The following is a 24,572-nucleotide window of genomic DNA, read 5'->3' on the forward strand; positions in this document are numbered from 1 at the left end:
AATGACCACCCAAGTGTTTTAGACCGCAACAGTCTGGTATTTAAGGTCCTAACGCAATGAGCAAAATTGAAAAGCCTTAAATTTAAAATCTGCGTCGCATTAACCACTCTTCAAAACACGACCCAGGCATTGCAATACGCCTCTTTTCGAAAATATACTTAAAAAAAAGAGATGTTCTTATGTTAATTCGCACAACATCATTATGCATTCACCAGACCTGCCCAGTTCAGATGATCAACGTGTAAATGTTTAGAGCCCAGGTTCGCAGCCGTGCCCTTCAGAAACGACAGCCGAAAGCCAAAATACGAGTAAAAAGAAAAGGGCTATGGCGTGCTTTCTCACATGAGTGGGCTTCTTTTGATCATGGCCTTATACAAAGGGTGCGTGGCCTTCGAAATTACACACCGTGACGAGAGGACGGTCGACCTCAGTGGAAGGATAGCAGTTGTAAACCCATAATTTTTACCCGGCGATAAAGTTTGGTATCCTGCTCACGAGCACAGTCATTCCCCATACCAGTACTGAGTAAGGTCAGCCATCGTAGATGCGCGACCTGCAAATATCGAAACTTTTGCAATCCAGAACTGAATAAAGTGGGCATTATAACGTCAATTATATATACTTCGAACGCTATGCAACCAATCATAGAGTTTATTTTTTTGAGAAAGGAACAAAGGCTAATATGAAGGGATATAATTGTTTTACTGTCTAGCTTTGCTTTTGACCCATATAGTTCTCTTTGCTTTATTGCCTGCAAGCAATCTAGTCTTTACTTTGAAATATACATACCCAAACCAGGAAAATAGAAAGGACTCTCAAGGTAAGCTTGAAACAAAATTAGTTTTTCTGCCATCATTTGCTATATTTAAGATTACGATTGCCTTGAAACGTAATGTTGAATGCGTCAAAAGAAAGAATTGGTTTACATGAAGAAAAGGAGCATCCAAATCTTGGGTCCGACAGGCATTTATGAATTGACTCATGTAGGCATAACGTCTGCTCGAATTAGATGATATATATTATAATATTAGCAATAATCCACCGTTCACAATATGGGCGAAAAATATACTCGTTCTTTATCCGTAAGAACTATGTTGATCACAATCTGTGGCAAATGGATATCTGGAAAATGTCAAACCCTGAACGTTGGTGAACTGAATGGTCATAAAGTTTGATAATAAAATAATTCTACCGTCTTGGTAAAGTTGACAATTGGGGTAGGTACATTGTGCGCTAAATACCTCACTACCATTTTGGAAATGCAAGCAATTTATTTTCTTTGAAACTTACTTTTCAGAACTAATTTTTACCCTTCACAAATGGTGACTTTGCATTTAATACTTACTTGTCTATTTGGTCTATATAGAATGTTAAAAGAAAGCGAAATCAGGTATATATCGCTGTGCATTGTGAGAACCGAAATACTGGAATTAGTGTACCGTAGCGATTCAGGAGGATTATATTTTAATTAAGTCTTTTCATTTAATTTATTGGAGCGTTTTGAAAATTTAATCGGCTGATTGCATCAGCAGTGAAGAAAGAAGAAATCCTCTACACACGTTTGCTGACGTAAAACTGTCAGCTGCGACTACTACTGAAGTACTTGATATGTTTATAACTTGGTAGACAAGAGAATAATGAAAATAATATTATTTGGCCGAAAAATAAGAATGAAATATCATATTGGTTAGATCATGCATTTCTGTTTTCTGAACACAGGTTGTGACTGATGCAGTGATATTTAAAAAAAATAGGATTACGCTGTCTGCACCGTATATTTCTTAGTTTTGCAATACATTAGTTGAGAAACCAACCGCCACAATTAGTTGGTTAACAGACTAAACTAATCATGTTTTTAATATTGTTTCAATTGACCACTTCAATTTTAAAGACAATCATTGTATGCGGGTAAACCTAATTCGACAATTCTGTAATTCCACCGGGCTTCGAGATACTCATCGATAATTTTTTTGCGTTTTTTGCGTTTAAAAACTAGGTCAGACAAACAACAAGCGCCGTAACGTACTTCCGGAATAATGGTTAGAATTAAGTAGTAGTCGTATTGCGTGGCTCGCCATTATCTCGGCCACGAGTGTTTCGCCGTTGTGTCGACGTCGCGCTGCCCAGATAATAACGGACCGCACCGAACAAGTACGTCACTATCTTGAATTCGAGGTCAAAATGTTCAAGAAAACAAAATGTACACTTTATAAAATTCTAAAATTCTACATTTAGACTTCAATGAATTTCATGGACTCGATAGCGAAAAACATGGAAGTTCTTACAATTCAATTTTTACATCCATTTAGACACAGATGAAAGTTTGTCTTAAGAACGAAACCTTCAACGAAAATCCTCTCTGACGTTACTGTCTGCAACCGCAAACCGCCCAAAATGTAAGAAATTAACAACTCCGTCGTACTCAAAGAGCGTAAAGGGGCATTCTGCCGGACATTCCACCAGTTGACCTCCTGCCATTCCCTTAACTTCAACTTTGACCAACCACTCAGAGCATGAAATATTCCATCGGTAATGTTCGCGCCTCCACCGGTGCTTCTCCTGCATTTCCAGACGTTTCTCCATCTGTGAAGTTCAAGCTGCCAGAGTTTTGGGCTCGGACGCGGAAATATGGCTGCTTACGATCGACTCTTTGTTCCGCAAGAAGAGCATCTCGCTACAACTATCGAGATTCGATCGCGTCCGGGTCACCAATTGAAGGAACTAACCCTCCATAATTTATTTAGAGCCTTTACAACTATACTATAGCTTTTCCGCAAACCGTCATGACAATTGATATGAAACTTTATCTGGTCTAGAATTTCCCAATAGTTGTTTCTTTGGGTCGTTCGATGCATTAGAGGTGAGTGTCACGGATTTTCATGTCATTTTGAGGACGTTTATATTAGATTGATCGAGGGCAGGCGTTTCTAGGGGGACATACGGCATCCCGACTATCATAGAACGTGATAGCAAGTCTCTCAGCAGCCGGAGTGGTTTATCGGAGCGTCGTGTCCTACTTGTGGTGAAAGGTCTTACTTCGGTCAGTACTCGAATGTCGGCGTATACACCTACATGTAGGGGCGTAGATATCGGCATCTATAAGACCACCTCGTGCACCAGGTTTTTGAAAGAAAAGCCAGCCACAGCGAATCCCCTTACGCAACACGACCGCGAGGAAGCAAGCCACGAGCGCTACGGGCCATCGAGGAACATGAACTCCGGGAACAATCAGTGGCCTCCAAAGCCTTCTCAGGAGGTCGAGCAGCTGAGCGAGCCAAGCGAGCCACGGGAGGAACGGGAGGAAGGGTAGAAGGGTGGGAAGCGAAGCAGCAGAGGGTACAAGTGGGTGAGGAGAAGTTCGTCTCCGAGGGGTTTTCCTCGGGAGGACTGCAGGCGGGGCTTCAAGTCCAACAAAAAACAAGACCTTGTCCGTCGTCGATCGTTTTTCGGCGCTTGTCAGCGCTTGTCGCGGGTGTTTGTCATTACAGTGGGACAGCATCAGCGACACAAAACTTTGTTGTGTCACCGGACAAGAATTCGTGTTTGTCGCTGCAGTAAGACGAGGCTATAACACTTTCCATAAGAATCCACCAACCAATCTTGCTATAATTTGTGCTTTGTGTTTCGGTATCAAGTCTTACAACTTAACTTTCTGAAAGAATATCGCGGAGCACATTTATTGTTGTCTGAATTTTCGCAACTGACATGGCACATTTTGATGGCGGTAAACGCATTTCTTATTGAGAATTCATAATTCAAGTGAATATTTGAAAATCAAGTAGTGTATTTTACGTAATGTTTCGCCAATTATCCCTGTAAACTCTTTATGTGCAGCCAGCTGTGAAGGATAATGTTATCCTGAAGGATAGAGTTCTTTATTGCCAGTCTCGTTTTCTAAATTGCATGCCGACTTAGAAAAAATCACGCGGTATAGTAAAACGGCTTTGTGTTTTCAACCAACCGGTTAGAAATAGGAAGGAAGTTAAAGATTACTGGTTAGGCGTGCATGGCAAGCTCCGTGCCAATTCTCAAACTGCTACTCTCCCAAAACGTCTTGCTTTACCACAACCTTACAAAGCAAAAGCATGAATTGGTCTGGTTGGTCACAGAGGGGGCAAATGAAAAATAATTCAAATACACGCCAGTGAAGAACGGAAAGATCTTCGCTAGGAAAAGCATAAGACCATCGCTTTGGCGGATTAACGGAGTTGTAGAGTGTTGCTTCCATTCTATCGTTTTCAGTTCTTAAACTGTAAGTTACTTTAAAAATAAATTCGAAGAACATTGGAACGTTTCGTATAGTATGTGCCATGCCAATAAAAGAAGTATTCGAAAATATTGAGATCAGTTTATGGTGGTAGTTCGTGACTTAGGCACGATTATGAATGCTTTTATTCTAACTGAAATCAATATTAATGAGGATATTCCAACTCTTTTTTTTATATTCCTGGTTCTGATCGTTTTGCATATACAAGACCGTCTGGTAGGAGGGGGGATGTATATGTGTTTATGTAAACAACATTTGGTACGCAAGTTAGATTGCCATAACAATTACACACGCTGAGTGCGTAGGTCTCCAGATAGCGGGCAATATTTTTCGGCCGACCTTGTTTTGTTGTGCTGTCCGCGGTCAAGTCAAGCGAACTTACTTATTGAAGAACTTGATAAAACGCTATCGGATTTTAGCCCGATAAGTCGATATAGTATGGTGTGCGAATCTAATAAAAAAATACCATGGATTCCTGACGAAAATAACCCCTGTAGAAGGGTACAAAAAGGACAAAGGACAAACACAAATCTCCAAACACAGCTTGGACGTTTGACAACCGAAAAAATTCGTCTGGTCTGGGTATCGAACACGGGACCTCTTCATTGCAGGTGGAGCACTCTACCACCTGAGCTAACCAGGGGTTAGACGTCAGTAGAGCAAACGTGTTTTATCAGATGCTACCAGTCTAACACCAACAAGGTTGGATTTTTTTTTAACACCAACAAGGCGGATTTTTTCGGTCGCGCACCAGTCACCTAGCTGTGTTTGGAGATTTGTGTTTGTCCTTTCTCCTTCTTGTTGCCCTTCTCCAGGGATTATTTTCGTCATTTTTGTCCAGCTCGCTTGCACCTTTGCATTTAATTGCATTATAATCATAACCATGAATTCCTCACGTCATATTGTATGCGACTATGTTAATTTAGTGGCAACCCACGGTATTAAAAGTGCAATACAGGCAACAACATATGAAAAAATGTTGAGTGAAAAATTGGTTCCCTTGTGTATTGACCATATCAATTTCAGCATATTTAACAGTACCGTGAAAGCAGACATGTACAAATTACTCAAAAAAGGTAGTTAAGTTAAGTTACTGAGTATCGACGCCAAAAGTAATTAGAGTAGAGTAGAAATTACGCATTTGTAATAGTAATTGAGTAAACTACTAACTACTGTAAAAAGTAGCGAATTACTTTGAAGTTACTTTCGAAGTTACTTTTTTATATTTTTGTGGTAGCAAAATGAACAGCAGTTCTGATCAATGAAAAACCCTGCGAGCCTAAAATAAATACAGTCTCTTTATGGCTTGCGTTTTCGCCAAAATAGTTCATTCGCTCGCAAAAGGAATTGACTTTCAAAGTTCTTGATAGGAGAGTTTTCCTCTTTTCCTTCTAAAGACGTCCCCAGCCAAGCTAAATAGACGTTCCACCGACGGGCTGGATGGAACGGCAGCGTTGAATTTGAGAAACAGGCTGTGCAGGGTAGGGTAAGCGAGTGTCGTTATCTTAGGTGTCCATGACGAAACATGTGAGGTTTGCCTCGGGTAGAGGGTCTTTTATAACAAACTTTCCTCCTTTTTTTTTTTTCTTCGTAAAGTTGAGATTGTTATAACTGGCCCCTCTTTATTCCGACGGCGTTCTGAGAGTACGCTGAGCGAGTGCACAAGACAGTCAAGGGTTCAAGTCTCGCGCCACGACGATGAGATCATCCGGACGACTGCGCGTCCCGTTGTACAGCTAGTGCTACGCTACTGAAAAAAAAAATATTTTGGTTTAACAGAAGATGAACCGAAGCATACTTTGCCGCTGACGCCGGGCCTAACAAAAGGATCTCCCAAGGGTAACTCGCAATCCTCGCCGGCGACTACAATATTCTGACGCGTCTGAATCTTTTTTAACAAAGGTGAGGTCTCCCAGGCATGGATGCTCGAAAGGACGCGAAGGTATACGTGAACAAGCATCGTCGCTCGTATAAAGTTGGAGCTGGAAGCGGGAACGTGCTCCCATGAACGGATTATCCGTACCAGGGTTTGTGCGCGGGGGAGTCCGGCTTTGCAAAGGCGTATGCGCTGACGACAAGGCGACCATGGGAGCAGGCGCCCAGCTGCGAGGTCATTCCAGTGGCGCCTCCCGTGGAACGTGCCACTTGAGTCAGAACTCACTAAAGACAGACAACACGAAAACAACTCTCAGAGTGTCCCCGTCTTTCACGGTTGCAGCTGGAAACGCGGCGCCTGCGTGCATTACCGGATTACCGGTGTTATGTCTTGGCATAACCCGTCACCTTGGTCCAAGGACGCCTTCCCGAACAAGGGGGCCCCTTGTTCGGGAATGCCACTTCATCTGCCGGCGTCTTATTCATTTCTGCGCTCAAACTTTCGTGATGGGCAAAATTAGCACTATATAATTTCGAAAGTAGTTAGTAATTTGAGTAGAAGTTACCTGAAAAAAGTAGTTAAATTAAACTACTAATTACCCAAATCAAGTTGTAATTGAAAGTTACCAAGTTACTCGAAAGAGTAGTTAAACTACAGTAGTTTGAGTAGAGTAGTTGAACTACGTTCAAGTCTGCGTGAAAGCCTCAGCGCTATAGAAAAATTGACGGTGCATTTCATTATTTCATTCCAGATAAGCTCAAAAACAAAATGAACGGCTCAAATAAACCAATGAGAAAAAATAGGGAGAGCTGATAAAGTGCAGTTCGATAACATAATTGATAACCACAATATAAATGTTTTCGCTATTTCGATATAAGCATTAAAGCTGTACAATGCGTTAGTCAACATATCCTCTCAATTTTCGTTCCCGTGGACAAAAAAAGTTGAAAATAAAATAAAGTCAAACTTAGAATTGCAACAGAAGTTTTATATACAATAAATTATAAATATTTCCTCTGAAAACGTTGCAAACATTCGTCAAGAAATATATCACCGAAAAACGACCTCGAAAGAGCAAGAATTAAAGCGTGCGCCTTATTTTGTTCCTCTAAGCGTTGATTTTTAAAATTGAATATGAAGGCAATCGTTTTGATACCGCAAAAAATTGGGGGTTAGCCAATCTGGTACAAGGGGGTAAGAAATGATATTTCAAGTAATGACATAATATATAAGTCATTTCCGCAAGTTACGCAAAAAAAAAAGAAAAAAAAAAGAACATTGAAGACAATTATCTTTTTTTGTTCGTATCTCCGGGACGACAAACAACGATAGTCACGGCGCAACTGATCTTACACGGAATGTGCGTAATGAGGCTTCAACATTTACTCTCCTGATATCTGAAGATGAGCTACGTGATTATTTATATTCAATAAAGAAAAAAAAAAACACCGGGCCTCGAGAAAATACGCATACGTAACGTGCCAAGAAATTTTCATAGACATGTACTTCAAGAAGTGCTGAATAATGTCATTGATACAGGAAACTGGCAAGCAGGAATGAAAACAGATGTTGTGAAACCGCTGTATCTAGGAGGATCAACGAGATAGTATAAAAACGATCAGCTAACATCTGTACAAATATTAGGCACTTCAGAATTACTAGAAAAATACTTGTTTTTCTAGTAAAACACTTTTAAAGGTAATGAGCAGTTCTTCAGAACGGTTTGATTTATTATCCGATCTCCTGTACGGTTTCGGTTCTGAACGGGGAACTGAAGCTGTATTTTTAACTTTTGCCGACTGCTTACACGCAGGGTTTCATAATATTTCGTACACTTGTGCAGTGTTCCGAGATGCGTCAAAAGCTGTTGAGAGCATGAACCATAAAATACTGTGTTCTACATTAAAAAAACAACCGCATCTCCACGTGGTGAATGGTATTGATTGGGGCGAAGCTCTGGTAGTGCTTGTCTGCGTTGACGGTGAGCCGCAGCATGCCGAGCCTTTCGTTCGTTTTCATACATGTCACGTTGCGGTCAAATGCTCAAATGCGTATATAACCACGTTCCATATCACGCATTATCTTTCTGACTTAGATGAAAACGAACGAAAGGCTCGGCATGCTGCGGCTCACCGTCTACGCAGACAAGCACCACTAGAGCTTCGCCCCAATCAGCATCATTCACCACGTGAAGATGCGTTTTTTTTTCCTACACGAGCACGGGCGCACGTGCTCACGTGCTCGTGAGCACGTGAGCTCGTGAGCTCACGAGCAGGAGCACGTGCACCCGACGGCGGACGGACATACGGACATGGCTAGCACCTAAGGAGCTTCGCCCCAAAAAACTCGCTTTTAGGGGCCCATTCTCTTCGCATTTAAAAGGCTACCTCTCAGGACTATCACTAGTCGTGTATTTTAAGAATCACAAGAGTATTAGAAGTTTTCTGAGTGCCGGGGTGCCGCAAGGCTCAGTCCTGTCGCCCTTGTTGTTTAACTTTTATGTAATTGATATTCCTAAGGCTACCTTTGGATATAAAATATAACAATAGGCAGGCGACACGGTTGTGCCGCAGATTATAAAATTGCCGTTTAAAAACCTCAAGAACATCGTATTTCGACAATGGACTGCTTCCATGCTAACTTAATTAAAGCTAATGCTTCAAATACAACCCATATTTCTTTTAAACACCTTCTCAACCAGGTGGATATGTCAAATACTGTAGCGCTTCCACCTGTAGTTCTTGTGGGTGCAAACCTAGGTTCAGTATGTGATATCGGTAAAATACTTGGGGATTTACTTCGACTGTGACTTGTCATGGTGTACTCATATTGTCACCGGTGGTGATTAGAAGAACAATTAGCAAACAGGAGGAAATTAACGTTTACTAGGGCAAACTTGTGCCCAAAATAAAGATAACACAAAGAATAAGAACAGAGCGTCGCGGGCGTCGAAGTCTGCGTAACAGCAGGTTCAAGAGCTGGGGCGAGACTGACACCGGCTCACCACATTTTGTACACGCGTTGGCTTCTGGAACAATCGACGTAGAAGATTCGGCGCGAATAACATTCTGAACTTGAATCAGCAAGGCAGTTCTCGAATTCACCAGAACATCACATTACAGAGTCAACAAAAATGAGTAGCCGCGGCCAGGAATCGAACCATGGCCTCCTGCGTGGAAGGCAAGCGCGATAACCGTTAGGCCACGAGCGCGCTGCCTACTTGGTCAGCTGGGCGCGCGGCAATATGACGTATTTATGTAAACAATTAAGAAGCGTCTCATGTTGCCTTTACAATGTCAAACTATTCTTGCCCTTCTGGTAGTAAAATGATAACAGATCCCTTGACATATGTCTACTTTCGGTACGGCATAACCATTTTTTCAGTTTGTTTCTTTTTTTTTTTTTTTTTGCGCGGCATAGAAAATTATTTATTAAGAGGTATTTTGAAAAGTATAATTATGCATATTTCACGAACTTCAACTCACGTCTTTTGAGGGACGTTTTAAAGAAACAGTGGTCCCACAACACTTCTGGTATTCTTTGTTTAAAACGCCATATCTGAAGTAGCGACCAATGAGACCATCACTTCGTTTCGACGTACCGCGCGTCAGAATAAAATATTTTGAGCGTACATGAATGCTCTTTTACCACGTGTTTTCAACCACCTACCAGAGGCATTGCTTTCTATAACATGTGAATAAAAACTTGCAAAAAGCATTCCAAAAGTTAGGACAGTGAGTAGGCATTTTTTGTTTCATTGTTTTATGATATCTCAAATGTAATGCTGTTTCTTTTTTTTTTTTTCGCTCTTGTCAAAATAGTCTAGGTCTTCTGAAGCATGCTTTCGATGGTAAATCGATATACCCAGTTTTTAATTATACCGCTACTTCTCCACTTGCCGAGCAAGGTACCTAAGCCCCTGAGGCTGATACCGGCTCGCTAGTTGTATTGTGGACAGCGTTACTTATAAAAATAAAGCTATGTTCTATGTTGTATGTTCTACTGAAACAACATCAAACTGGGGTTGGTGTAAACACATAGTACTTACATTATTCCGGCTTGCGTGTCGTCGATAGGTGGAGCCTGGTTTGTCACGCAGTCTTGTACCTTTACCTCCATGTCACTGATCACGACTGGAAGACAAGTGCGAAGCATAACGTCAGAAGTAAAAAATTACAAGCTCGAAGTTCTTTGCTTTCTTGTTTCATAATCTCAGTTTTTTTGTTATTTTTTTTTTCTAGGCCGTTTTTAAACTTATTATATACGTTAAGGGCACAAGGAATGAAGAATATACGATGATTACAAGCAGGCAAAACAGGGACGAAACTTGAGAGGCCACGGTTTGTACAATGCAAGTCATAAGTAAATCCTGCTAGGTCGCAGGCATATGCGCGGTTAAAGAGATACAGTGAAATATACTGTGAGATTCCCATCAAGAATTTGACGGTGGTAAAGTGTTGAACGTGTGATTCTTGGCTACGGGTCTGACACTAGCTTCGCGCTCTTTGTGGCACGCAGCAGGACGCGCGTGTAGCGACGCGAACACGTGGTAACTGGCGCTCTGCGGGTTCACCTGTGGTGACGTCATTGGAGGAAAGGCGCACACCTTGTGTTTTATACACCATTGAAAAGAAAATAATTTAGGTTGCCGCCACGTTGCTGATGATGAAGCAGCTGGTGCGACTCTCGCGCTCCCTGTCACTTCAAATTGGCTGCCACTCTTTTTGACTGTTTAGAGCAGTGAAAACCTTCGCAGGGCGATACTCCGTATATGCTTTGCGGCTTTGCATTCCAAGTTTTCAGGGTTCTTCTGAAAGTTTCCGCTTTATTTCACTTACGCATGCTGCGTACACTTTTTGTGTTAAGTTCCACCATGAGAAATAAGGCTGGTAAGCTCATGCGATTCAAGCGTTTCTGGTGGACATTCACGCGAAACGAAGGAAGAGAGGACGTCGAAGGCCCCTCTCCACGATTTTGCAAACAATGACAATTGTTCTTCACACTCGCAGAGATAATCAGAGTAGAAACCTTCTGAGTCAACGCCAAAATAGCTTTTCGGGTTCAGACGAGGAACGAACTAGTCGCGCCCGTCCTTTTGTCTTAGTGGTTATTTTGTGAAAAAAAAAAAGTTGTCCCTAAAAGTTGCCCCAAAACTAGGTTATCTTGGATTCCGTCCGATCATCGAGATGTGACTGCCGTCGACACCATTGTGGTGTGTTATTTGAGATATTTATAAAATAAACGATTTTGGGATAGCGCTATACCGTGTGGTATATACAATAGATTGTTCGTATGCTGACACTCGGTAAATGTTATGTCTTGCCTGCCATGTTGATCCGCAGTCTCGCTATTTACGAGGTGTCAAATATGCCTTTCGGATAACGTCTCTTGTAATTTTTGGTTTTAGTAAGCTAAGCGCTTTGTCGATTGTACGGGTTGAGTAGGCGGCGCAGTTAAAACGGATAGTAATATAAAACAAGCGTTTCATTGGTATTCACTTTGTCGTGCACGTAACACGAAACATCCTTGACAGTATTTTGTTTATTAAATACAGTATACTGGTTTCTTATTGACATCGAAAAGATACATACACAATATTACATAAACAGAAAAGAAAAAAAAAACGGGGAAGGCGATACTTTAGTCGCCAGCAGTGTCTGAAATTGCGCCTGTGCTGGCTGCGGCTATGGAAATGAAAAGTTCACTCGGTTAGGGTTAGCAGTGACGCCGACTAGATACTAGCGTAAAACCCAGTGAGTGGGCTTCATGAAGGTTTTCCTGTCCTTGGGGCATAAAGTTTCTTATAAAAAAGAGGTGTATAGTCATTGACAAAATAAGAAGCCGGGAGTGTTTATCGAACAGCCCGCTTCGATCACGCGCTAAGAGCCTTCAACTGTGCTTTGGCCGCACGCTCGAGCTCGAGAAGCACGAGACGCTGAAGCATTGTCGAAGTCAGGAAGTTTCCGCTGGAAGCGGGACAACTAAAGCACCTCCCTGCCACTCTCCCCATGTCACCGGCTATACCTGGAATTGGTAAAGCACTCCTTTGCGTAAGGCCAGGCGTTATTAAACGAAGAAATGGTTGGGTTTTTTCTGAAAAAACAACAACAAAACATTCTTGTTCCCGCTGGCAACACTGCTGTATATCCTTTTGAGAAAACGGAAGCGCCGAAAGGGAATTGTGCTCGATGATCCAGAAAACAAAATGATTTTCGCGAATTTCAGTCAAACTACTCTCCTCATTGTATTATTATTTTGTTGCAGAAAAAGAAGCGACCTTAGGCACATATACCTTGCTCGAGACTGAAGGCTGATATTTTTTTTTCGGTATTGCAATAAACTTTGCCAATTTGCAAGAAGTTACATAATTCCTCTTTGTATAAATTTTTAAGCGCCATAAGTAACCACCACTAAGGTGTAATTTATTTTTTACTTATTTATCTGGAAGCTATTGAATGGAGAGACATTTATAGACCCATTTGTAGAATTTAGGAAAATAAAATATTTTAATAAATATACAGGGTGTCACAAAAGAAAATTTATAGGGTTTTTTTTACCGCAAAAATAAACTAGGCATTGCTAAACGCTCATTCTCCACCCAAAGGTAGCGCTATAGGTCACAACCAAATGCCAATGTTTCAGTCCGATCTGATACCTTATTCGAAAGTTGTAAGTGATTTTCTGGAAAGTTCAATGGGAAAATGTCGGCCAACGGAGTTTTCGAATACATGGGGCTCTATGGCGCCAGAAACCGAAAACTGGCAAAAATGGGCTCCACGTTCCCGTTGAACTTTCAAGAAAATGACATAACTTTAGTGTAAGGTACTAGATCGGGCTGAAACTTTGGCATCTGGTTGTGACCTCTAGCGCTACCTTTGGGCGGAGAATGAACGTTCAGCGATGCCTAGTTTATTTTTGTGGCAAAAAATGCCTGTATTTTTTTTGTGACACCCTGTAGTATGATATATGTTAACCCTGCTAAGCCTATATATACAATAAAATATAAATTGTGATTTTAATTTTGTTTTATTTACATTGTACCTACATCGCCCTCTGGGCATTATTGTAGGGGGTTTTAAAACCCATTATTTCAAGTGGAAAAAGAAAACGTCATTATCATCAATGGACACAATATCTTCCAGGAGGTCGTTCCACTCTTTTGCGGTTTTGACAAGGAATGAATTAGCAAGACTGCCAGTCCTGCACGTGGAACAGAAACCTTTTTAGAATGATCACAACGGGAAGAGATGTAAGATGGCTCCACAAGATAGGCGACAGGCATTATCAATTCCCGTTTCGTTGTGAAGGACACGGTGGAAGAATTTTAGTCTCAGTTTTTTTCGTCTACATTCGAGTGTTTTCCATCCCAGTATAGCTTTCGTACGTGTAACCATTAGGGTCATAATTGTTCAGTAAAAAACGTGCGACCTGATTTTGAATTCTGTTTAGTTTGTTGATAAGCAAGTCGTGATAAGGGTCCCACACAACGCACGCCTAATCAAGGATTGTTCTTACCAAAAAAATGAAGTGTTTCTTTAACGTTTATGACCCTCATCAAAGATTACCGCGGATAAAATAAAAACTTTAGCTAACCTTTCCGATTGTAGGTTCTATATGGCTGCACCATTTTAGGGAATCCGCCAATAGCACTCCTAGGTAAACATACTCGAACACAGTACATAAAATGGTCCCACTGATTAGGTAACTTTGAGAATCGCGCAGCTTATTGCTCGAGAAACGAATATGTTTGCATCTACTTAAGTTCAGTCTAATTTTCCATTGATTGCACCAAAAGCTAAAATGTTTACGTTGGTTTGTAATTTGGCAAGGTCGTCTGACGTGTTTATTTCCCTGTACAATACGCAGTCAAGGGCGAACAGTTTAATATGAGACTGTATGTTTTCGGTGATGTCATGTAGGTTTATAAAAAAAATTAAAGGCCATAAGGATTTCCCCTGTGGCACACCCGAAGAAACCCGAGTTGATGTGGACGTAGTACCGCAATATTTGAAGCACTCGAAGCATTGATTTGGGAGAGCTCCACCGCAATATTAAAAACTATTCAGCATAACACACAACTGTTCAAAGTAAACGCACTTTTCTCAAAGTTTAAAATATGGCAACCACAGAACGAAAAAATATTTGTACGAAATATTTTAGCCTCATGTGAGAAGTGGTGCCCACTGAAAATATGTTTTGTTCTAAAAAAAACCTGACCAAATTGATTTACCTGGACGAGCGGTTTAACGTCTAAGGACCTTTTGTAATATGCACGCAACATACAAGACCAACAGACTTACCGAAAAAAATATATCACAAAGCCCACACAACCTTGGGGTTGCGGAAAAATATGCCATTATCACTTATCTTCAAAAAGCAAACGCAGAGCGCGATCCCGTTGATGTTAACAAACCTCCTATTGGTCTTTGAGAACAACGTAGTACAATATTTCAATCACTACATAGCATTTTTTATCTGAACTTACATTTACAAAATTTGAAATCGTATTTCTATCCATAACAAAAGTGAACTCGCAAAAAACAAAAACTACTTTAGTTTGTATATTTAAAGCAACTCAAAAGCCGAAAATTGTGATCAACACCATTGCGGTGGACATCACAACGAAGTACTAAAAATGGTCCTCGATTATAAAAATGTTTAGTTATCTTTGGCCTGAGTAATTAGATTGCCAATTCATTTTTTTTCTTGTTGGGTGTCTGAAGGTGTTCGATTCTTCAGGTGAAATGTATTTGACATGGAGAGTACCTATCTAAATATAAATGCGATTCGTGCTGTCGTTTTGATTATAAAACTTAACGCTGTCGGAGAAATGTGCACCATTCTCAATCTCAAAAAAAAATTAAGGACGGCATAATCAAAGCGAATGAGAGCCTATATTTAAAGCGGTACTCCACTCTTTAGTATTCGAAGGTCTTTTATCGTCTTTACCTTTCTCAGTCGTGTGCCTGCCACGTGTTCTAGCAATGGCTTAAGAATATAAAATAAGTTGTAAGGCGTTAAAAAAAAGAAAGAAACTGGTTTCGAATTTACTTGTTATTCACTACAGGAAAATCGTGGAGGCCGTTCGACCCTCTTCGAAGCGCTACATTCATCTGGAACAATTAAGGTTGGAACATACCGGAATATAACATTTTTAGGAGTGCGCTTATATTGGATTCAACACGCTTTCGAATGACACGAGGCGGTCGCACTACTCATTCGCAATTGTATTGCATACTGGATTAAGTTTCGGAACTTTGGTGTTGCATCACAAATTGAACGAAATCCAACATTTACATTTCTTAGAGTTACCCAAAAACACTTTTTTTATATATTCTCTGTCGAGTTCAAAATTTTGTTTTCGAATCAATCTGTTCAAAATATTACACTTTTAGAGAATAAAAGTAGCCCTTTATAACTAAGGTGTTTTACCAGCCTTTGTGAATATTTTTATTTGTTAAAATCGAGAATTATAAAAAAAGAAATGATTCCTTTGGGATGAAGTTGTTTTACTCGGCGGGCGTCAAGGTATGATTAAAGAGTAGTATGGAAAAACTATTTAACTAACTGTACTAATACTGTTGTTTGCAAATATTCGCCTCTGAAGAAACTTTCTAATTGGGGGTTTTTCTTACCGTTGTCAATTGAAGGAAGTTATAAAACTAAAATCTCACCCGAGCTAACATTATATAGGGTACTTTTTTGTCACGTGTGTTTAAGGAAGAATCGTGGTTAGTAGCCATATATATTCGACATGATAAAACAGCGCACAGAACACGGAGGAAGAAAAAAGGACCGGCAGAACGAAAGAACGCTGACTCCAAGCTTGTTTATTTTGAGTGGAGAAAAAACAAGCCGTAGAAATGAACCCCACGTGATAGTTAATAAAGAGAGCAAAAGTAGAAAGAAAATATGGGCAAACATGATTCATTTGAGCGAAGAAGGAAACGTAATAAAAAAATCGTAAAGCATGGCCATGAAACAAAATAGAGAAAGTAAAATAAATATAAAATATAAAGAACTGAAAAAACGGTACTTTTTAGTACCGGCTGCCTCAATTAACTTGCCTTAAACGTCACCTAAGATTGTCAACTCCTTGGCACTCAACGACAGGAAAGGATGGCTCACGCATGCTGTCCTATTTCTTTTATTTAATAAGTCTCGAATATCTCTCGGGTAGTCCGATCTTCAAATCTCTCGAGTGTAGCCCTCCTGCCGTGGCGTGAAGGGAATAAAATGTTCTCTAAGCCGGTCGTTGAGGCATCTTTCATTCTGTCCTATGGACATTCTGAAAGATGCCTGCGCCTTGCGTGCAGGCATCTTTCAATGTGTTCAAGCTCGTTTCCTGCACCTTGCGTGGAGGAAACGAACTTGCTATTGTCTTTTTTGTGGCATGCGGTTTGTGAACGATTTCCAATTCCGGGGACGACTTTTGCACAGATCTTAGCTAACCTTTGGGGGGCAGAAAACACCACTGAGTCAGTTTACCTGTTGGCTTTTTGTTAAAAATTGCGGGACAATTTGTGCGAGCACGGGACTACTACCGGGCGCTTTCTTCAAATATTTTTCCCGGTGCTCCTAACCCCTTTAACGTTCTTCAACAAGAACCCAATTCCCTCTGTTAGGACTGCCAGAGGAAAACCAGATTCCTCAAGACGTAGGGATCTGAGATCTACAATGTGTTGTTTCTGAGGAACCAGATTCCTCAAGACGTAGGGATCTGGGATCTACAACTGTCCTTAACGGCGTGATGACACGACTTTGCCAGGGCGGAGCCTATAATGGAGACAACTATGCCCCTTTTGACAATCTTAGAATGAAAGGAAGTGTAAGGAAAAATGTCTTTCTTTGACCGAGAAAAAAGTCTCGCATAGGAGATTGGCTTGGGCCGACAATGATAGATCTAAAAATTGCAAGTTCCCATCTTTGGGTTGTTCAAACGTAAACTTTAGACTTGAACCGCACATAGGAAAGATTTTCAATGCTAGGTTTCCAACATACGACTTCATTTCGACGCTGAAAGCTTCTTCTTAAATGAATCCTGATGAGATAATCGGGCGTAAGCTTTTGAATGAGTAGCCAATAACAACTTTGTGCTACCTGTTGTGCAGTTAAATCAATCAAATATTTTCACAATTTTTTTCACCTGAATTGCATGTTTTTTTTTCCCCCTATTTCTGCGTAATACATGTATGACCAAATATTTAATGTTTGAGGCAAACATCAAGACAAAAATAAAGCCATCAGTTGAAAATGTTCTTCACTTACCGGATGCGAATAGCCGCCTACACGCGGCGAATAAAAAACAAATTGTATTTCTAAAATACTAAGAACTCCCACTTGGTTTACCAAGTTATTCACTAGAACATTATTTGTGCAAAACCTGCGGTTAATCGTCGGTTATATTTAAATCAAAATATTGTAATTTTGGGTTTTGAACGATATGTTGATATGAATGTATTATTATTAATGCGATATTAGCATGTACTATCAATGCTGTCATAATTAGCTCCCAAAAACGGTAACGGTTGAATATAATACCTTCTTGGTGTAATAAAGCCATGATATTTTTTAGCCATACAGAGACGCTTGATTCTCACCACTGTAGAATCGTTCACTCACAAAAATTTCATTCGGTGTTCAATCACTTTCCAAGCAATACCGAGTCTTCACCCTTCGGGTGTCACAAAGATGCTTTCGGGAAAACGTAGAACACAGTGGAAAACGGTCCCCTCTAAATTTATTGAGTAACAAAATCGTTGCATAATTGACGCAATTCGTGTCATGACATAATAATAATAGTAATAATAATAATAATAATAATATTAATAATAATAATGTTTTTTATTCACTTTTCAAAATACATGACACACGACACGCCGCGAGGGTGACGCCTCAGCACATGTTCTTCGCATGAATAATGAACAACTCAGCACGATAAGGTTCAGAAATGCTCTTGCATTACACTACTTATGCAGGAGGACAAAAAAATTCTAGACATATCACAAAAAAATTGCTTTAATATTACTTTACCGCACTCTCTTGAAAGGTTTTTGCTTCTGTTGCACCTAAAAATTGTAAGCAAAAAAAAAAAAGCAATGTGCCTGGACCCCCTGCTTCCAGAAAAAGTTAGAAGTGAACGTCCTTGGGCTCCAAAGCACCTCTTATTCTCGTCTTTTCTTTTTTTTTCTGCAGACGATTTTGAGATTTATATTATTTCGCCGACCGAACCACACCATCCTCAGTAGCGTCAAGGAACGGTCGAAGTTTTTAAACAGCCTCTTTCTTCTCACGGCATTTCCTTCGTGCAGACATAAGATGTACTGCGTTTTCTCCACTTACGAACCTCTGTCATATGAGCAGGTCATAATCCCAAAAAAAGCGGGTAAAATTTTAACAAAACAAAACAGCTAATATTTACCATTGGATTGCGCCGGTTAAAAGAAAAGTATCATAATCAACAACTATTTGTTTTTGTAAACCCGAAACAGGTATTCGGTGTGCTGCCTATAACATTATACGCACAACAACAACAAAAAAAAAAGACCTGCATCATTCAATTCCGCACCACCAGTATCTCTTGTACTTTACTTTGAACCTAGCCCGTCAGCGTGTTGCTGTAATCTCTCGCAGCTGTATTGAGCTGAGATTTCTCGCTCAAGGAAGGGAAAGAGAGCGGTAGAACTTACTGAGTTTGAAAAGATTCTCCAGGTCCTCCTCGTTACACTCGTGCACAAAGCACAGACCAATTCTGACACCGTGGACTCTCTTGTCTTGCTGATACCTTGCGAAAATCGGCGTCTGAAAAAAACAGATGTAATAAAACCACATATTGTAAACGATCCTTTCAACACATGCCATACGTTTTGGGGAGTGAAACAAAAATATTTCAAAACAAGTTACTTACAGTGATCAAACGATCACTACTTTGGCTTGCATCTTTGCTATACATTTGTTTTTCTTTCGTTGTTATTGGAAGGATAAAAAGATAGACCGTACATTTTTGTGCACGTGTATCTGTTTTGTTTTCTTTTATTTTGTCCAAGCTTCTCAATTTAGGTTCAGAAAGCTTGGCAGTAAAAGTCAGTGTACCTATGCGATTTTTTTTGTTTCACGGTGTTATGATTACATAATAAAGTTCATTAGGTAAGAAGTTAGTATAATTCGCATTTATAGTTGTTTCTAGACCATCATTATTATAGATGGCTTGGTCAACTTCATAATATAACCGTGCTAACTGTGTCACCTTCACTTCTCACTACATTTAGCGCTACACTCGACGGTTTATTGGTAGGTTCACTTCTGAACTATAGCTCTTTATTATTTAAACGTTGTCAACGACGCGCGGAAACAAAAGCACGCAAAATTAAACGTTATCATCTGCAGCGCAGAGTGATTTCAAGACCTGAATTATGTTTCAATCAAAGAAGGTTGACTTTTATAGCAACCCTATGATAATGTTAAATTAAATTAAAATTGATTCAATAAAATGACTACGCAGAATGTATGAACAAAATACTCGGGTCGTGAGGGTGTACGATCAGTCACCGGAAAGGCATGCGCTACTATAAAAGACCGACATTCCTCGTACCCGGACACTCAAGTGCCCAGCACAAAGGCAGCGCCGTTGGCGCTGAATAACAAAAGCAACCTGTGTCGCGATAAATAATAAAAAAAATAAAAAAATTAAGGCAATCTTTTGCTTGAAACATTCCCCCCCGATCCGCCGCTACGAGGAATCTCAAGTATCGTTCGGTCGTCGCTCTGTTTGCATTTATTTTGACCATGGCTGAATGTCACGCTGAATTTTCCAAGAATAACAACTTCCACCAGAGATGCAGCGCAACTATACGCTCTAGATATGACCGGCGTGTCGCTGGAAAGATGCGCATTTTCCTACCCTTGACCCCGTGACCTCTCCAATCCAACCGGGAACTGCTAATATCCGTTTCAGCAAACGGATATTAGCAGTTATCATTAGTCTTGATCGTACACAGCACAGTGGTGGGTATAACTTTCGATGGTCGTGTGTTGCCAATTTAACGTAAGTTTAAGGTGGAGAATATTTACGCAAGAGTAAGTTCTTAACTTATGAAGCTGATTCTTGCCAGGCGCCTTGCTTTTCCTTTCCACATAACCGCTAAAATTTCAACACTTCTAGAGCACCCACGGACCTCAACGACAGCAAGAAGGCTCGCACGGTCTCAAAGTATTCACTGCCTCACAGAACAGCTAAACCAGCAACAAAGAAAAAGCCTTCCATTAATGTTTTGTGTCATGAAAGTTCAATAAATGCACAAAAACGTCCAACAGCGTGCCCCCATGGAATGTTCACAATGTTATTTGCATCGCCAAAAATATACAATGCATCACCGAACGTTAAGTCCCTACCCAAATGTAAACGTAGTTATCTAGGCCAGCTGTCAATGTTGCAATGCTCGTAGTTATATGATTTGAAATGTATAGGCGATTATAGAAACTTTTATATGGGTAAATCGAACCCTTTTTCCGGTAGCGAACGCCATTCATCTCTGTCTATTCGTTTGTTAGGTCAGCATTCATATTACCATTAAAAATCGCGTATGACATTATAATGGATGGCTAAATATGCGCGTCCTGAACTACTATATCATATGGCATCCCTACATATTGGTGTCTGTTTCATTAATAAAAGTGGTATACTGAACATAAAATAAAAGCGTACTAGAGCTCTATAACTGATTTTCTTTTACTATAGGATTTCGTTTTATCTTGCCCTGTCTCGTTTTCATTTAGGCCTGCCGAGATCTCGTCTAGCTGCACGAAAATCAGCATTTTCTTTGTGTACCTGACATCGCTCGTGCTGAAAATAAGCCATATTTCAACGTTTTCATCAGATAACAGGTTCGTAAATGTTGCTATCTAATTTTAAACCGATCGCGCCAAATTTTGGCGGAAACAGTAATTGGCGGCGAGTAAAGTGTTTCACAATAGGGCAACACAACAACTGATTTGAGAGAAACCATGTATTTAGTTATAAATGGCGGTTTAAAATGCAGATTGAAATCCGGAGAATTACACAACCTGTTTGAGCAGATCCTAAAATATACAAGGACAGCCAGCAACGTGTTGGAGGTTCGGCGTGCATACAGAATAACACTTTAGAGAGGAATGTGCTTTGATATACGTTTTACTACTTTTTTCCTCTTGGGATCTGTAATACTGACTATGATATCTTACTACTGAGTTAGTTGATGTGATACTAACTTTTACGGCATAAAATAACTCCTAAAGCCTACGGCAGCGTTTATGTACACAAGATGTGTTCCTCACAATAACAGTAAACTGTAATCGCGTTTTAAAAAACATGAACTTATAAATAAGTATTTTATGTTCCTTCAAGTGAAGCTGAACGACGTCTTTAAAAGAAATAATGTAAAGGTTGTTTCTAGCGTAGTTTTAGCCCGTGAATCTGATTATCACGTTCGTTTCCCCCGAAGATGTAGATAAACGCGAAAAAACACCCAAAGCCTCCGACCAGTCGTTACGTAATAGGAGGATCTTTCTGCCGCCAAGCGCATGTCGCTCGAGGGCCGCTCAGGTAATCGCAAGATTTCCAGGTATATTCGCCCGCTCTGGCACCAGTCGTGTCGTTCATTTCTGTCATTTTTAAAAATAGAAAAAGCGCTCGCGCATACCCCTTGATACGCGCTGAAGATGCGCGAGATTGCGAACTCCAAAAACTCTTTTTGTGACGTCACTCTCTTGGATAAAGGCCTTCAGCATTACTTTGAAAATACTTTTCTGCAGCCTCTATGCACCAAACTAAAAATTAATTTCCATAATCAAGATCCCGGAGGACAAATTAAGAAGATTTAAGTGTGTTTCCTTAATTACAAAACCGCCTAAGCTTTTCTTTCATAACACACGTATACAATATGTATATATATATATATATATATTTTTTTTTTTTTCAACCATATGTTTATTTTAGAGCAGATTGCGATTCGCAAGGTAATTCTGCTTTTACTCAGGTGTACGACGAGAAATGGAAGGAGAGGACGTGACGAGAACGCGCGGGTACGTAGGAACATCGAGATATGGTTCAACTAATTATTGCACAGACGCAAATGCTAGCTGCCGTTGTCTCTTTCACTGTTCGAACGCGATCGAACGCCGAATGCCGGCGTTTGATGCGCGGTGTTCGCCTTCGAACGCCCTCGAAGAGTGAGTAGGGACAAAGACAGGTAGCTTTGCGTCTATCCACTGATCATTCCAAGCAGATCTCAGCGTTCTGAAGTCTCCGCTCGCTCTCGTTTCTTTCTTCTATTTCAATTTATCGTCGTAGTCTAAGACTTGATTCTATTGGGAGACGTTAAAGAGATACGAAACTGAAATTTGGAGTTCGCAAACTAAGGCTGCAGGTGCGTTGAACGGGACGCTACGAACTCTGAAATGATCACTCGCACATCGATATCTCAAACGGATGGCCGTACTATTGGACAAGAAGGGCGCGATCACGTGAGGACTATGACGTCATTGCCCCCCTGGAAAACTTAAAGAATGCGGAGCAGGCCTCGCTTCTCTCTTCCTCGCTTCAGTTCGCAAGCTCGAAGGGACGTAGCGAGCAGTAGAGGAAATGAGAATCGTGCCGTGACATGTCTCGTCGGCCTCGTGGGCAGTGTTCAATTGTGCACTTTTTCCAAAAATACGGGCATCCGTTAGATATATCGCTGTATGTGTGATGTTTATGGGTTTTGAACCGTCCCGCCCATCAGTCCAGCCTTGTTTTGTTAGATCGAAATTTTGGTTCAGTATTCTTTCAACCTAAAAATTCAATTCTGTTTTCGAATTTTCTTAACTTCACCAAGCACTTACCACGTAAATATTGCTCTATGTTGTTTGTAGTGAAATTTTACTTTTCACATATGCATCTTCTAGAGGCAGATTAGATTTTAGAATTCAAAGATAAGGCAATTTACATCACAGTGGTATAACGCAGTTATGCTAATCGCTGCGCAATAAATATTACATTTAGCAGATAATAAATATTACAGCACCAAATTTTGAGAGATTTTACTTCGAGTGGTATTTAATCAATTATTTTAACTCTTACTGTAATACGCTCTATATACGCCTGCACGCTTGCTTGCTTGGAAACACAACAACTATATTCATAATATTAAAGATGAAAAAAAATATAATTTATTTTCCAACGATGCTGGTCTAGACAATGTAAGAAGCTTTTAAAAATCAAATTGACTAGATCCAGGCAAATTACTATTTCACTGAACGTTTGGCCGTCAGTCACTTCCACAAAAAACAGTAGCTTTTAATTAACGCTAATTTGATCTCAGTAAAATAGACAACACTATTATTAAGGTCTACAATAACCATACCTCCGAAAATTCAGATTTCAATGATGTCGCAAAATTATTATTCTCTGCTCACGAGCAAATGAAGCTCAGTAACTATGACCTTTCTAGAAGCGCAAATTAGTCGAAGTGCGTTCGTAACTTTGCAATGTCGTGCTTGCGTTCAACCAGAGTCGTGCTTTTTCTGCCATTTGTTAAAGCTCTTGTCCCCCTTAAAAGGTATCCCACTAAAATACACAAATTGCTTTTCCTCCATCTGGATGCCAGTTTTCTCACCAATCAATCCTGGAATTATTATAAATTAGTACCTATAAGTACATTGCTGAATTTGACCTGCTGTCAAAAGGCAATAGCTAACGCAGCTTCTGCTGTTTTAACAACCTCTCCCGTAAAGAGGGTCTATGCAAAGCCACTCTGTGGAATCCGGGTCTCCTTAAAAGGTACATGGAATTTCTGAGGTGAGGCGGATGTACCGGAGGGGCGTGCTTCCATTTCTTCTTTCCCTTCCAATTTCGCAGAGGTTAAAAGCTCCATTGACGTCATTGTGTCTTGCACGGAAAAACTGGCACCTGGTGGTTGCCCCCCCCCCCCCCAGAACCAAAGACGTCATCCATTCGTTTTCGTGGAAGCAGGACAGCGAATCTTTAACTGATGTACAAAATGAGGGGAGTTGAATGAGGCTGCCGTTCGTGATGTTTCAAGGGGAAGCTGTTCCGGCCTAATGCATAACTGTGTATTTTAATTAAGGACACCATTAACGCCTGAGAACTAAGTTTCAGCTGCTAATATATAATCTTAGTCAATATTCACGCAATTGGGCGTGACAGGCCCCAAAGTAACACGTTCGTCAATAATGCGCTACAGCCAAGAATTGGTTGGGGTCTTGAAAAAGATTATTTGCACTCATTTTTAAGTAGTGTAATACTTACCGTATTTACTCGCATATTGGTCGATACGTCGTATAGGTCGACCCCCTAACTTCGGGACCCCCGAAAAAAAAAAAAGTTGAAAAATATAATACCTTGATTCGCGTATTGGTCGACCCCCCAGTTTTGATGAGGCGATTTTTGAAAAA

The 24,572-nt window shown here is 40.4% G+C and overlaps 1 protein-coding gene across 1 annotated transcript in view; it reads right to left on the bottom strand.

The window, feature by feature from the left end:
- Positions 1-24,572, bottom strand: part of LOC8032428 (nose resistant to fluoxetine protein 6) — a 95,125-nt gene that overhangs the window by 27,208 nt on the left and 43,345 nt on the right. The window contains exons 3-4 of the mRNA XM_029986768.4: positions 18,833-18,944; positions 10,192-10,276 (exon numbers count right to left, since the gene is read on the bottom strand). Of these exons, the coding sequence (XP_029842628.3) occupies positions 10,192-10,276; positions 18,833-18,944 (197 nt within the window). The remainder of the gene's footprint in view (positions 1-10,191; positions 10,277-18,832; positions 18,945-24,572) is intronic.

Source organism: Ixodes scapularis, unplaced genomic scaffold (assembly GCF_016920785.2).
Source record: "Ixodes scapularis isolate PalLabHiFi unplaced genomic scaffold, ASM1692078v2 PGA_scaffold3__209_contigs__length_174095766, whole genome shotgun sequence".
Classification (NCBI taxonomy): Eukaryota; Metazoa; Arthropoda; class Arachnida; order Ixodida; family Ixodidae; genus Ixodes; species Ixodes scapularis.